This window comes from Sapajus apella, unplaced genomic scaffold (assembly GCF_009761245.1).
Source record: "Sapajus apella isolate SASKATOON/1434 unplaced genomic scaffold, GSC_monkey_1.0 scaffold72, whole genome shotgun sequence".
NCBI classification, from domain to species: Eukaryota; Metazoa; Chordata; class Mammalia; order Primates; family Cebidae; genus Sapajus; species Sapajus apella.
The window spans coordinates 1,486,327-1,502,738 of NW_022437012.1; the positions used below are offsets into that span (position 1 = coordinate 1,486,327).

General features: G+C 36.3%; 1 protein-coding gene and 1 pseudogene across 8 annotated transcripts in view; one reads left to right on the plus strand and one right to left on the minus strand.

The window, feature by feature from the left end:
* The window catches only part of EPB41L5 (erythrocyte membrane protein band 4.1 like 5), a 142,725-nt gene that overhangs the window by 74,481 nt on the left and 51,832 nt on the right, over window positions 1-16,412 (minus strand). For all 8 annotated transcript variants that reach the window (XM_032250622.1, XM_032250620.1, XM_032250625.1 and 5 more), the window contains 4 exons: window positions 13,512-13,581; window positions 4,118-4,287; window positions 2,935-3,041; window positions 1,350-1,377 (listed from right to left, as the gene is read on the minus strand). In XM_032250622.1, coding sequence (XP_032106513.1) covers window positions 1,350-1,377; window positions 2,935-3,041; window positions 4,118-4,287; window positions 13,512-13,581 — 375 coding nt within the window. The remainder of the gene's footprint in view (window positions 1-1,349; window positions 1,378-2,934; window positions 3,042-4,117; window positions 4,288-13,511; window positions 13,582-16,412) is intronic.
* Window positions 10,120-10,558, plus strand: LOC116531736 (annotated as a pseudogene).

Here is a 16,412-nt window from a genome sequence, read left to right on the forward strand (position 1 = left end):
GAATACAAACTGTGTGCCAACAAACTAGACACCATAGATAAAAGAGATAAGCTCTAGAAAGACACAAATTCCCTAACTGAATCAAGATTAAAAAAAAATTCAATCTGGGAGGGCTCATCCCTGTAATCCGGGCAGGATGGGAGGGTGGGTAGGAGGATTCCTTGAGCTCGGAGTTTGAGACCAGCCTGGGCAACACAGTGAGGCCCCATCTCTACAAAAAATTCAAAAATTAGCCAGGCATGACAGCAAGTGCCTGTAGTCCCAGCTATATGGGAGGCCTCATTTGAGCCTAGGAGGATGAGGCTGCAGTAAGCCAAGCCATGCTCAGGCCGTACTGCAGTCGGAGTGAAAGAGCTAGGCCCTATCTCAATTAAAAAAAGAGAAGAAAAGAAAATCTGAATAGATCTCTCAGAAGAGATTGAATCAACAATTTTTTAAGCTTCACATAAAGAGAAAAATGGCTTTAATGGTGAATTCTACCATACATTTAAATAATTAATACCAATTGTTTACAAATTCCTCCCAAGAAATAGAGAAGGGAACATACACAAAATTATTTTGTAAAGCCAGTATTACCCACCCTGACATAAAAAAAACCAGACAATGGAAGACTCTGGCAAACCACTTTATTTCTCTATACCTTAGTTACCACATTTTTAAAAATGAGAAGGTTGGCCTAGATTTTTTGGCCTGTATGCAATGAAAGAGAGAGAAAACTGCTATTAAAATTAACCTATATCTAAATTGTATCCTAGTTGAATAAATCCTGATTGATGAGAACTCTTTTGGACAGGGCCTTGAAGGCAGAAGAAGGCATGATGCTCTACAGCACATTTCCATAACTGTTAGCATGCTTTTGGATGATCCATTATAAGAAAACCACAGACCAATATCTCTGATGAATATAGACACACAAATACAAAAACATACTAGGCAAATGAAATCCAGCAACATATAACATAAAGAAGGACTATACACCACAACCAAGTACGATTTATCCCACAAAGAAAATTGCTTATTTGCAAATCAACCTTTGTTTTTTGAGCTCCTTAAGCATAAGAATCAAAATTTATCTTTAGATCCTCAGCCACTTGCCAATAACAAATATATGTTATTCTCTTTATGAATGGCACATCTGCCCCGACCCCATTCTTTACTTCCTTCAACTGCTTTAATTTTTCATCACGCCAATTTTATCTGGCATTATGTATTTATTTATTCACTGATATATCCCCAATGCCTAGGGACAACCAGACACTTTGATAAGTCTTAAATATTTGTTTAATGATAGCAACTACATAAATTCCAAACATCTGATAGCAATTCCTAAGTTGCAAGACATTACTCACCTAAGTTCTTCAGTCTTTGTAGTACATGCTAACAGAAGAAAAAAGATAACATTTCATTAGTTTCATCTTACATGATAAACTGCTGCATTATTCAAAGCAAAACTTTAATTGCTTCATAAGCCATGTTTCATAATCATAAATTTATTTCTTTGAGAAAGGGTCTTTCATGTTTTTGTAGAGATAGGGGTGGGTCTCACTACAGTTGCCCAGGCTGATCTCAAACTCCTGAGAGTTGAGCTTGTGGGCTGCTCAAGCAGTCCTCTCACCTTGGCCTCCCAAAGTGCTGGGATTAAAGATGTGAGCCACCACACTTGGCCCCAACCATAAATCTAAAAACCTTCAATTCATCAAACTGTTTTGGGGTTCATACCACTAAAGTCAACAATGGCAATTATTTTCATTTTCCAAATAAAGCAATAAAATGCATATATATCTCCTCCTTTTAAACAGCACCATCTGTAAGCCTCCAGAGTGAGCTGACTGATTATGAATTACCATCAGTCAAAAAAAAGAGGAAACTTAGGGTTTTAAAATCATCACAAATTAAAACGGTCTTATTTAAAGCTATATATTTAATTCACAGCCACACCAAAAATTATGACTTTTTTTTTTTTTAAAGTCAATACTGCCCAACAACAAATCATTATAGTTGTTTTTGGAAAACTGGTGATGACTCTGACAGTGGAAATACTTAAAATTAAATTTGAATTTTAATATAAATTCAGTTTAAAACTAAACACAAGGTTTAATTTATTTTTCAAGGCAAACAATGCTTTTTCTTATATAATTGATCTTATTCAGCAAGTAACAGGAATTAGGAAATGGCTATATATAACATTGGGGACTACATTTTAAAATAATATTTAACAGAATCCTTAATATTATAATACAGTACGAAATAATTTTTACTTAAAAAAATTCATCACAAGACAATATTTTGGCCAGGCATGACTGTAATCCTTTGGACTACTTTGGGTGGCCAAGGCAGGCAGATCACTTGAGGTCAGGAGTTCAAGACCAGCCTGGCCAATATGGCAAAAACCCTGTCTTACTAAAAATACAAAAATGAGCCAGGAGTGGTGGCATAAGCCTGTAATCCCAGCTACTCAGGTGGCTGAGGCACAATAATTGCTTGAATCTGGGAGGCGAAGGTTGCAGTGAGCTGAGATCATGCCACTGCACTCCAACCTAGGGGAGACAGAGTGAGGCTGTCTCAAAAAAAATAAAAAAAGATAATGTTTTTAAAAATTCCTAAGGGGATTAAGGGATGTTTTAGAATGACATCTACAAATCAAAAAGGCAGAGAATATGTTGCTGTACAGAAACACAGTTTTGTATATAAAAACTGAACATAACCTTAGACTATCATTTTTGAATTGGGATTAATGTAAAGTTTAATCTCTGCTAACAACACAGGTAATTTTTCTCTGTGTAATCCATGAAATTGTTTCTGCCAGAAAAGTACTTTAGTTGACTGGAACAGACCTAAGAAGATGATTCAGGTAATTTCCTTTTATGTAAACAACACCAGCACATAATTAATTGTCAAGGAAGAATAATCCTTTGAAACAGGGTTGCACTTCACCTTTCATTTGTAGAGTTCGTCTAGAATATCGTTTGCTAGGCCTTCTTTCAAAGGATGCTGATCTTCTTGCTTTATTGGTTTTTGTGGTCTGATACTCTGTTTTCCCACTAAATGAGGTATAACAACAAGAGCAAGATAAATCTGAGGTCTACAGTAATAAAAACAGACACAAATAAGACAGTCTACATTCAGGTTCTCCTTAAAGGAATCATCCTAAACTTCATCCTACAGGAACAACTACTAATAAATAGTCTTCATTTCTCTCTTTATCATATCATATCATATCATATCATTCTTTCACTCTGGCTTTTGTGAAATATGCAACAGATTATGTTTTTTTATTTTCTCATAAGCATGTATATCACCTAAGTACACATTAAATAAGTTTGAAATATCTGTCCTTTTATGGAAACTCCCTCTCTTTCCCATCTAAACTCCTCAGTACAAAGTATGTAATCAAAAGAACATTTTCAGTTACCTTTTGTAATTGTGATGTACACTTTTCAGTAAAATTTTCCAGAAATGTTTTTTAAGACTATTGTCTTATTCTCCTTAATTTTCATTTAAATTCAGTTCAGAAAATGCCTTCTCACTTTTAACATAAGTACAATAGAATACTACTTCTATTAATTCCACACAGTCAACTTGCCACATTATTGGTATTATCCGTTCCTTCTTTAAATGATATTAACTGATTTCCATGGCATGCAGAAAACTCACAACCAGTAATCCACCGTCCAGTAAACCAAAACATTTCTAACTCATGACAACAAACAAGGAGTCATGAGAATAATGAACTTCAGGTTTATACAGAACCACAAATGTCATCCAAACTAATATCCCATTCAGTGCAAGAAACCCTTTTCTATATGGTATCCAGTGGTTGGGTGGAGGGTCCATAAAACTCTTGTTAAATAGATAAATTGGGAGTGGGTTACTATATAAAGTTAATGTCAAGAAGGATATAAAAGCCATTATACAATTACTATTTTTCCATCTATTCAAGAAATTATAGCCAATAACAATACCACTTTTTAAAATTTATTTTGGTCAATGGAAGGCTCTCGCAAACCACTTTATTTCTCTATACCTTAGTTAACATATCTGTAAAAATGAGAAGGTTGGTCTAAATTTTGGGGACTGTATGCAATGAAAGAAAGAGAAAACAGCTATTAAAATTAACCTATATCTAAATCGTGATCCCAGTCGAATAAATCCTGATCGATGAGAACTCTTTTGGACAGGGCCTCGAAGGCGGAAGAAGGCATGATGCTCTACAGCACATTTCCATAAATGTTTGCATGCTTTTGGATGATCCAGTCTAAAGACAAACGTATGTTCCTGTTCTTTGCCCTGAAAAAGACAAGTATATAAAAAGAGATAATTACTAGGTCAAACAGTCATGTCTCCTATTTCTGAGATACAAACACATCTACGAATGTCTAGTGTGCTCCCTGAAATTCAGACACTCTTTATAGTATCGACATAATAAGGGCAGAGTTGAAATCAAGTTGTTCATTTTCTCAGCCAATACAAATATTCCTAAGAATTATTCCCCTCCCCTCTACTTACATGATCTCATTTGTCAGAGAGACATAAAATGAGATTTCATCTGCCATTATTTGGGAAAATTGTATAATTATAATTTGAAGGATCATATCAGAGCTGGCAGTATGTATCAATAGCCCTAAAAATGCTCACATTTGTGTAGTAGTAACCACACTCCCAGGAGTCTAATTATAATTGTTAACATTCATATGGGAATTTTTCTAAGGATTTCACATAAATTATCCCAATGAGTAGATATGATCATTAGCCCCATTCCATAGATAAGGAAACTGAGGCTCAAAGAAATTAAGCCCAAAGTCACAAAGCTATTAAGAAAGGAAACCAGAAATGAACTTAACCATTAGTCTTGCTCTAGAATCTACACACACCTCTAACAACTAAGTTATACTGTCTCTCTGGGGAAAATTATTTTCTAATATCAAAAGTTATATATGAAGACATATATTCCTCAGTCTCATTCCTCAGTAAAACTTGGGCCAAACCCTAAATGTCCAAAAAAGGAGAAATGGTCAAGTAAATAGTGGCATATGTAAAAACTTATACAGAGAGATTGAATAAATGATGAATGAATGAATGTGCTACTGTTTATTCATATTACACAATAGCATATATATATATGTTAGATCTACAAAGGTACACACTTAGATAAAAAAGGCAAGCTGCAAATATATATTATTATGAAAGTTTTTGAAACAATTTTAATATGTGTTAATATTTGGAAAGAGTTACAAAATATACATGAGAATAATACCTTCCAAAAACGGTGACCAGGTACCAGAAGAAAGAGGGTAGGTAGTCAGGGGGTCAAACTTTAGTGGATACTATTTATTTGCATACATAATGGTATTTATCTATTTCTAAAAGAGATCTGAAGCAAGATATAAATATGTTAACTCTAGATCATAAACAAGATGGTTATCTATTTTATAGTTTTTGGTACCTTTCAGGTTATTTAAAGACACCATTAAGACAGTAAAGATGGATATGCTAGTTACCCTGATTAGATCATTATACATTGTATACATGTATCAAAATATCACTCTGTATGCAATAAATATGTACAATTATTACATGTCGACTAAAAATAAAAGTGGTGAAAAAACAGCAAGCCAAGGGTAGACGATACTTGCAATACTAATATCTGACAAAGAACTAATATTCAGAACATATAAAGAATTTTTTCAATGAATAAAAGGCACATGAACTAATAGAAAAATGAGCAAAAGATTTGAGTAGGCATTTCATAAAGGTATTCAAACCAAATATCCAATAAATACATAAATAAGAGCTAAAGCAGAGTCGTCATTAGGGGAACAAAAACTAAAACCACCACTCTACTCCACAAGAATGGCTGAAATGAAAAAGAATTAACAAACATTAGTTAAAAAAAAAAAACAACCAGTAACTAATGGAATGCTCATACACTGCTGGTGGGAGTATAAACTTGTATTAAATACCTTGGAAAGAGGTTTGGCAGTACCTATAAAAGCTAAATACAAACACACACCTTTTTGTTCAGAATAGCACTCTTTTGTTTTTTAACTTTTATTTTAGATTTGGGATACAAGAGAAGGTTTGTTACATAAGTAAACGTGTCATGGTGGTTTGTTGTACATGTTATTTCATCACCCATGTACTAAGCCCAGTTAAATTTCAGTTAGTTATCTTTTCTGTTCTTCTCCCTTCTTCCACCCTCCCCACTCAAGTAGACCCCAGTGTCTGTTCTTGCCTTCTTTGTGTGCATAAGTTCTTATCATGCAGCTCCCACTTTTAAGTGGGATCATGTGGTATTTGATTTTCTGTTCCTGCATTACTTTGCTAAGGATAATATCCTCCAACTCCATCCATGTTCCAGCCAAAGAGATGACCTCATTCTTTTTATGGCTGCACAGTATTCCATGGTGTGTGTACACACACACATTCTCTTTATCCAACCTGTCACCAATGGGTATTTGGGTTGATTCCATGTCTTTGCTACTGTGAATAGACAGCACTCTTTTTATAAGAGATAGGGTCTTCCTCTGTTGTTCAGGCTGCAGTGTAATGGTGCAATCACAGTTCACTGCAGCCTTGGACTACTGGGCTCAAGCAATCCTGCTGATTCCGCCTCCCCAGTAGTGGGATTACAAGGCATGCACCACCATGCCTGGCTAAGAATTTTATTTTTAGTAGAGATGGGGGGCTCTATTTTGCCCAGGCTGGTCTCAAGCTGCTGCCCTCAAGGGATCCTGCCTTGGCCTTCCAAAATGCTGGCCAAAAAATGTACTACTTTTAACAGCTGAAAACTGAAAACAACCCAAGTGTCCAGCAACAGTAGAATGGACAGATAATTATGGTCTATTCATTAAATGAAACAGTAAGAATGAGCCAAATACAACTGCTTGCCACAATATAAATGAAGCTTGCAAATTTACACACCACAGATCTGTTTGAATGCTTTTTCTGCCTTAAGAATAATTTTTCATTTGAATGTTGAATCATAGTGCTTTGTGTTTTTTTTGGTAGAGACGGGGTCACTACATTGTCCAGGCTGGTCTCAAACACCTGGGCTCATGAAATGCTCCTGTCCCAACCTCCAAAAGCGCTGGGATTATACGCATGAGCCACTGCACTCAGCAGTGAAAACAGCTGAAGGCATTTTAACCAGCAATTAAACTTAACACCTATAGTACTAAAAATAAATCTAATGCAACGTAATTTGCTATGACGAGTTCCTCATGTGCAGGCAACGGTAACTAAATGTCACAACTGTGGCCGGGTCCATGATTTTAAGGCAAGGCATATTGTAAGATGTATCCCAATATTTTTTCAGAGACGTTAAAAAAAAAAAAAGTGTGGCTTAAAACTGCTGAAGTAAGTAATGCTGGTGACTTGTACAGAAGAAAAACAGGTGGCTGGAACAGAAAAAACGTTTTTTCCCCCCTTTATAGCTTGTCATATGTTTTCAATTATTAAATGTATTAAGTAAATATAAACTAGGTTATTAAAACCTATGTAGCAATATTAGGTAATTCCATTCAGCTGCCTGGGGGTCTATAAAAAATGTAATACATTACTGCTATTCTTATACACTAATCCATGATAGGTATTTTTTCAAGTCTGAAATAAGGAGGACAGGTCAAATTCCACATCATCAAAAACACTAATTTTGACATTGATGTTTAATATCAATAATCTCCCCAAAGGCAGAGATCAAAAAAGCTTATTTATCTTTCTCTTTCTGGTCTGCAGTGAGTGAAGCAATACATAATTTTTGACCAAAAAAAAGGGCCCTAAGATCACCATACCTTCACCAAAAAACAGAAAGACACTTCTGTAAAATCTTGAAGTCTTTTTTTTTTTTCCGGACTGAGTCTTGCTTTGTTGCCCAGGCTGGAGTACAGTGGCATGATCTCGGCTCACTGCAACTGCCACCTCCGGGGTTCAGGCAATTCTCCTGCCTCAGCGTCCTAAGTAGCTGGGACTACAGGCGCACAACACCACACCTGGCTAACTTTTGTATATTTAGGAGACAAGGCTTCACCACATTGACCAGGCTGGTCTCAAACTCCTGAACTCAGGTGATCTGCCCGCCTTGGCCTCCCAAAGTGCTGGGATTACAGGCGTGAGCCACTGCACCTGGCCTAACTTCAGTAAAGTTTTAGAATACAAAATCAATGTTAAAAAAAAAAAAAAAAAAAAAAAAAACAGTAGCATTTCCATGGATCAATAACATCCAAGCTGAGAGTAAATTAAAAATGCAATCCCATTCACAATAGCCACAAAAGTAATAAAATACCTAGGAATATAGCTAACCAGAGAGGTTAAAGATCTCTACAATGAGAATTACAAAACATTGCTGAAAGAAACAAGAAATGATACAAATAATAGAAAAACACTCCATGTGCATGGATAGGAAGAATCAATATTGTTAAAATGGCCATAATGCCCAAAGTAACTTACAGATTCAATGGTATTCCTATCAATGTCATTTTTCACAGAATTAGAAAAAAACTATTCTAAAATTCCTATGAGACAAAAGAACCCAAATAGCCAAAGCAATCCAAGCAAAAAGAAAGCCAGAGGCATTACCCTACTCAGCTTCAAACTATATTGGGCTACAGTAACCAAAACAGGGTGTCAAAAACAGACACACAGACAAATGAAATGAGTTAGAGAACCCAGAAATAAAGCCATACATGTACAGCCATATGATGTTGGGCAAAGTTGACAATAACATGCAATGGGGAAAAAGACTTCCTATTCAATAAATAGTGCTGGGATAACTGGCTAGTCACACGCAGAAGAGGAAAACAACCCCTTCCTTATACCATATGCAAAAATCAACTCAAGATGAATTAAAGACTTAAATGTAAGACCTAAAACTATTAAAAAAAAAAAAAAAAACACCTAGAAAATAACCTAGGAAGTAACAATTTGGACATAGGCCTTGTCAAAGATTTCATGATGAAGTCTCTAAAAGCAATTGCAACAAAAACAAAAATACACAAGTGGGAGCTAATTAAATTGAAGAGCTCCTGCATGGTGGGGTAGGGGGAGAAAAAAACCTATCAACAGAGTAAACAGACAACCAGAGAATGAAAAAAAATATTTGCGAACTATGCATCTGACAAAGGTCTAACATCCAAAATCTATAAGCAACTTAAACAAATCAACAAGCAAAAGTCAAATAGTCCCACTAAAAAATGGGCAAAGGACAGTTAAAAAATGACATACACATGGTCAATAAGCATATGAAAAATGCCCAACATCACTAATCATTGGAGAAATGCAAATCAAAATGATAATTAGATACTATCTCACAGAAGTCAGAATGGCTGTTATTAAAAAGTCAAAAAGTAACAGGTGAGGTTGGGGAGAAACAGGAATGCTTATACACTGCTGATGAGAATGTAAATTAGTTCTGCCACTGTGTAAAGCAGTTTGGAGATTTCTCAAATAACTTACAACAGAGCTACCATTTAACCAAACAATCCCATTACTGGGTATATATATCCCGAGGATTTTAAATATTTCTACCAAAAAGACACATGTACCTCTAAGTTCATCACAGCACTGAAAAAAGACACATGTACCTCTAAGTTTATCACAGCACTGTTCATGACAGCAAAAATGTGGAATCAACCTAGACAATCATCAACAGTGGACTGGAAAAAAAGTGAGGGCATATATGACGGAATACTACACAGTCATAAAAAATGAAATCATATCCTTTGCAGATAGATGGCCATTATCTTAAGTGAATTAAGGCAGGAACAGAAAACCAAATACCACATGTTCTCACTTATAAATGGGAGCTAAATATTGAGTACACATGGACACAAAGATGGGAACAGACATCAGAACCTGCTTGAGGAAGGAGGGTGGGAAACTAAAAATTCACCTATTTTTGGTACTATGCTCACAACCTGGGTGATATAATTATTTGTAAACAAAACCCCAGCAACATGCAATTTACTCATGTAACAAACCTGCAAATGCACCCTCAAACCTAAAATAAAAGTTGAGAAAAGAAAAGAAAATTATAATGAAATAAAATAGAACCTAACAAATCAGTACTGGGAGCCTATTTATCTCCCATTCCGTGTCCTATATAAGAATTACACACTTGTCAGAGTTCAACAGCAAGTTTCCAAGATGCCACCCAAAGGAAAAAGTGGTTCTGGAAAAGCAGGGAAAGGGGGAGCAGCCTCTGGGAGTGACAGTGCTGACAAGAAGGCTCAAGGTCCCAAAGGTGGTGGCAATGCAGTAAAGGTCAGACACATTCTATGTGAAAAACATGGCAAAATCATGGAAGCCATTAAAAAGTTAAAGTCTGGGATGAGATTCAATGAAGTGGTAGCACAATATAGTGAAGATAAAGCCAGGCAAGGGGGTGACTTGATTTGGATGACCAGAGGGTCCATGGTAGGACCATTTCAAGAAGCAGCACTTGCCTTGCCTGTAAGCGGGATGGATAAGCCTGTGTTTACAGATCCACCAGTTAAGACAAAATTTGGATATCATATTATTATGGTTGAAGGAAGAAAATAAAATCATATGAAAGACTAAAAAATAAAATAAATAAAAAAGAATTATACACTTAATAAAACATAAACAAGGGGGAAAAACCAAAATCATCTGAAATCACCCTGCAACAATACCTCCAGCAGTTAAAAACCTATGTAAACTTTTCCCTATACAAAAGTATAATCATATTTTTAAACACCCAGAGATAAAAATTCTACTATTTTAAACACCCAGAGTAAGTGAATACCAAACATTCACTTACTATAACATGAAGTTCTTCTTATAATCAATAATTACTTTTCTTGGCTACATACCATTTTAGTGAATGACTGTGTCAATATTTTAAGTGACATTAAGAGTATACATGGCTACATATTTTTGCAGACTTGTCTATTATGTGCTTCTAGTTTACCATTTACTGCACTGTTACAACAGCTTATCTACTTACTGGACACTTTTTACTACACTAAAATGTCCTTAAGAGTATGAAATACTTCTCATTCAACCTGATAAAATGAAAAGCCTACCACTATACCTAGGACATAAGCACTCAGTATCACTATTTCTTATGTGAACAACTTCAGAGTCAAAATAGAACAAGATATACTGATTGTAAGCAGTGCTTCCCATTAGGTAGCACCAAAGTGACACAACCAAGCTTCTGATAAACTCTATTGTTTCTTTATTTTACCAATATTGATAAAAACCTGCTAAAGTTTCATGCATAAACTCAAAGATCATTTACCAACAGAGATGTTATTATTAGAGAAAAGTGATCAGTTTAACATCCATATTCAAAAACTTGGGGGGAAAAAGGATACTGAGTGTATAGGAGTCTTTAACTTAAATAATTTCTACAGTCTTATTCTTTTTCCCAGTTATTATGATATTCCAAATATATATATTCCACATATATCCAAAACAATGACAGCAAATAACTGGAGGGCTACTATCACAATGCAGGGTAATCCTCACCTGATCTCAGCTTTTCATTTATTAGTATTTATGTTGGAATTTACACTCACATTTTTCTATAGCACTTTTATGGGACCAATAGAAAAGAACATGAACAGAAAATGTCCCACAGGAATACAAAAACAAGCATGACCAAATGTTAACATCTCTATCTATTAATAGAAGATGAAATTTAAAACAATAAAATTCCATGAAAAGGGAAAACCCAATGCTGGCAAAGTTTCAGGAAAACTCTTGAGTTTTCTTTTTACCTTCACCTATTGCTTGTTGCATTTCACACGGGTACAACCAAAATAAATTATTATTACTAATAATAATGAAAAAGTGAATTATAAATTATAAATAGACTGGAAATATGTTTAAAAGATGCCTGCATATGACAAAAGCTGGAAGAGAAACATAGAAGAGCCAAGTGCAGTGGCTCATGCCTGTAATCCCAGTACTTTGGGAGGCCAAGACAGGAGGATCACTTGAGGTCAGGAGTTCAAGACCAGCTTGGCCAACATGGCAAAATCCCATTTATACTAAAAATACAAAAATCAGCCATGCATGGTGGTGCATGCCTGTAATCCCAGCTACTCGGGAGGCTGAGGCAATAGAATCATTTGAACCCAGAGGGTGGAGGTTGCAGTGAATCAGGATCACACCACTGCACTCAGCCTGGAGAACTGAGCAAGACTCCACCTCAAAAAAGCAAAACAAAAACACAGAAGGCATTTTAAAACAGGAAAAATATAGCAGTGAAATTACCTAGGAGAGGAAAATGAAAAAGAATGAATTTTTAAAAAATTTTCTCATCATTATAAAAATTTTTAAACATACAGAAAAACGGAATGCCCATATACATACTATCTAGATTAAACAACTACTAATATTTTGCTCAAATTGCTTTTATGTATATCTGTATGCATATGTTAAAATGTATTAATTTGCATAAAGCAAAATTCTTCTTGCCTTTTCTGAAGTATCATATAAATGAAATCATTCAATATATAATCTTTTAAATCTGGCTTCTTTCATTAAAAGCAATGCATGTGAGTTGCATCCATGCATGTACCAATTAAGAACCACACTGTGGCTGGGTGCCGTGGCTCACATCTGTAATCCCAGCACTTTGGGAGGCAGAGGTGGGACGATCACAAGGTCAGGAGATCGAGACCATCCTGGGCAACATGGCGAAACCCCGTCTCTACTAAAAATACAAAAAATTAGGTGGGCATGGTGGCACATGCCTGTGGTCCCAGCTACTAGGGAGGCTGAGGCAGGGGAATTGCTTGAACCTGGTTGCAGTGAGTTGAGATCATGCCACTGCACTCCAGCCTGGAAACAGAGCAAGACTCTGTTTCAAAAAAAAAAAAAAAACCACACTGTAACTGATACAAAGTAATCTTTAATTCAAAAGATTTTATTATTAATATTATTAGGTAGATCTTTTTGATTAATATTTTTGATCAGTTAATAAAGAGATCAAGTTGGTCTGTCCTGCCTGTAATCTCAACAGGCAGGACAAAGTGGGAGGATTACTTGAGGCCAGAACTTTGAGACCAAACTTGGCAACATAGTGAGATCCTCTGTCTCTAGAAATAAATGAAAAAATTGGCCAGGCATGGCGGCATGCATCTGTAGTCCCAGCTACTCAGGAGGCTGAGGCGGGAGGATCACTTGAGCCTAGAAGGTCAAGGTTGCAGTGAGCTATGTTTGCGGACAGCCACTGCACTCCGGCCTGGGTGACAGAGAGAGACCCTGTCTTAAAAAAAATGTCACTTAAATGTAAGTTTTTATACACCTCAGATATATTACCAATGAAGAAACAAAAAGAGACTTTTACATTATTTTTCATCCAAAGGGTGGAAAATCGTATTTTTAGGATGGTATGACCCAAGTAAGGAAATTATTTAAAGCATTAATTATACTGTTTCCATTCTGTGGCTCTTTAAAACAATGAGGTATATTCCCTCTTTTAGAGAAAGAAGTTACCACATAATACCGTCACTGTTAAACAAATAATATAATTTTATTCCTACCTGATCATCATCTTCTACAACCACCAAGGTTAGTTTATTCTTCTTAAAATCCAATCTGGTTATCTTCGGCCTATAATATGAGAATAAAACTCAAATTACAAATAAATGTTCTCTAAATATGAAAAAAAATGTTTTTATTTGAAACACATTTAACTGTCTAACTCCTGAATTAAAAACTGACAGGAGGGTAAACATAACTTGTAATGCCCACCAAAAAGTCTCATCTACAAGACAGGATAACAGAAAAACACAGTACATATTTCAAAAGCAGTATCTCTGACAAAATTGAGGCTGCACACACCAGACATTAAAAATATTAAGGAAAAAGAAAACAAAGAAATCTATGTATTTGATAGGTCTCAATTATGGTGTAAGAGATTCTTTAGGCCTAGGTAAAACTGTTTCAGTGTTAAAGGAGAACAGCGGCACAGGAACTAGACATAGGAATGACCATAAAGCTTTAAAAACGGCATAAAGAAAAACACTGATGATGGTCTTCAAATCTATTCTTTTTGTTTAAGATAGCGTCTCACTCTGTTGCACAGGGTGGAGTGCAGCAGTGTGTTCATAGCTCACTGCAACCGTGAATTCCCAGGCTCGTTAATCCTCCTGCCTCAGCCTTACTCTCAAACCACACCACCAGGCTAATTTTTCTATTTTTTGTAGAGACGGCATCTTGCTATGCTGCCCAGGCTGGTCTCAAATGATCCACTACCCAAAGTACTGGAATTACAGGCATGAGCCACTGTAACCAGCCTCAACCCTGTTTTCAACAGGAATTTTGGTTTGAGGAAACAGACTTTAATTTTTTAACCTACTTTATGGCCCGCTTTCCAACTGTATCTCCCTACTTGTAAATTCCAAACAACCTATACCACATTTGAACTCTGTATTTCTATAAATTGTGAATGTCAAGGCAATGTGACGCTCACTTCCACTCACTAATCTTTAAATGTAACTTATATAAAATACACGTAAAAGAGAACTTGTTTACAAGACCTTTACTAAAACAATAATGAATAAATAAATAATAGCAGGAGAAGGAAAGGAAACAATCTCACTCTGTCACCCAGGCTGGAGTGCGGTGGCGTGATCTTTGCTCACTACAACCTCCGCTTCCTGGGTTCAAGCAATTCTCCTGCCTCAGCCTCCAGAATAGCTGGGATTATAGATGCATGCCACCATGCCACACCTGGCTAATCTTTGTAATTTTTAGTAGAGACAGAGTTTCACCATGTTGGCCAGGCTGGTCTCGAACTCGTGACCTCAAATGAGCCCTGGCCTGGGCCTCTCAAAGTGCAGGGATTATAGATGTCAGCCACCAGGACTGCCCTAAGTATTCTTCTAAGTGTCTTACAAGTATTAATTAACTCTCAAGACAATCTTATGAAAAGGTACGAAAGGTGCTTTCTCTCTGCCTAAAGCATTCTTAGGCCTGGAAGCAAATTCCATCTGCCCTCAGGATAAGCTGTAAGTATGAGAGGATTTAACTCTCAAGAAATGGGAAGATAATTGCTCCAGCTTCCTCACCCATCAAGGGACAACTGTAAAGGTGTTCAACTCAAGTCTCTCAAAGAGTCCCTAAGAGGAACACCCAGATACAAAACTAAATGAAATACTACCTTCAATTTTTTGAGGGAAATAATTTTCAACCTAAAATTCTATTCTCAGCCTAATTATCAAGAAAAAATAAAAGACAAAGAATCATTTTAAGGCATTTAAGGATTCAAACAAATTACTTTTCTTAGGTAGTTACTTCCTTTACTTAAGACAGTTGGCAGGGATTGGGGGGGCGGGGGGCAAAGAAAAAGGAAGCCATGGGAGGACCACACAGGACCCTAGCTGAGAACACCGGAAAGGGAAGTCTCAAGATAAAAGCTGGAGAGCAACCTGAACAGCAAACAGTTCCAATGCGAACAGAAGAATCATTTAATGCAACCCTTGATAACTTAAAAAAAGCTTGAGGAGAAGACAAAGGCAGGTCATTTAAAGGGATATGTGTGTTGTGTGAGATGGGGGAGCCAAGAACTCTAGAACAAAAACAAAAAGCTAAACAGAAAGGAAATATAATATCAGTTGTGAGTTCCAGGACTTCAAAGCTGATCAAGAAAAAGTATGGCATAACAGGCTTTATTGAGCAGTGTTTGGAAAGGGTTGCATGATTAGGGGTGGTCCTTCACAGCAGGTGACCTTCCAGAGACAGCAGCTGCAAAGCTACCACCCAGATGGGGAAGAGGGCAAGGAAACTCTCAGCAGAGAGGAGAATCTGAGAGCGGGGATTAAGTGCCTAGGATGGCATTCAGCAGTTAAGTGCCAGGGATCTGGGTCAGAGAGCTTAGAAAGGCAGCAGTGTTTTTGGGGTCCTTTAATCTATAGAGCTTGCCTGATCTGTGTTTAGTAGATGTTAGGGGGCAGTTTCATGGGATATACAAAGCAGAAATAGCTAAAAATATACTTAGTGGGCTATGTTTAAAGTAACTGGATATGTCAGAATTTGAGTTTGATGCCAGAGGGCTTTGCGCTAACAGTCCCCGTCTAGTGTACACAAGTATACACATAAGCTCTGTACTAGTTCTGATACAGACATAAACACTACCCTGATTCTCAGCTTCTAGAACACCAGACAAAATCAATTATGGCCAAGAAATCCAAGTAAAATCTATCCTTGATGTAAAAGTAAAACGTAAATGTAACTTAAAAGTATGAACTGTTTAAAAGCTGGAACAGTATAATGAGTACAGCTGAAAGAAGGGATAAAAATATTAGTATCTTCCTCTCACACCATAGGGAGTAAAGGGATTGTGGAATAATAAATATTAAAAATAATGGCATGATTACATGAAGGCCATGTGAACATCTGATACATATAAAAATATAAAATATTTGTATTAAGATGTATTT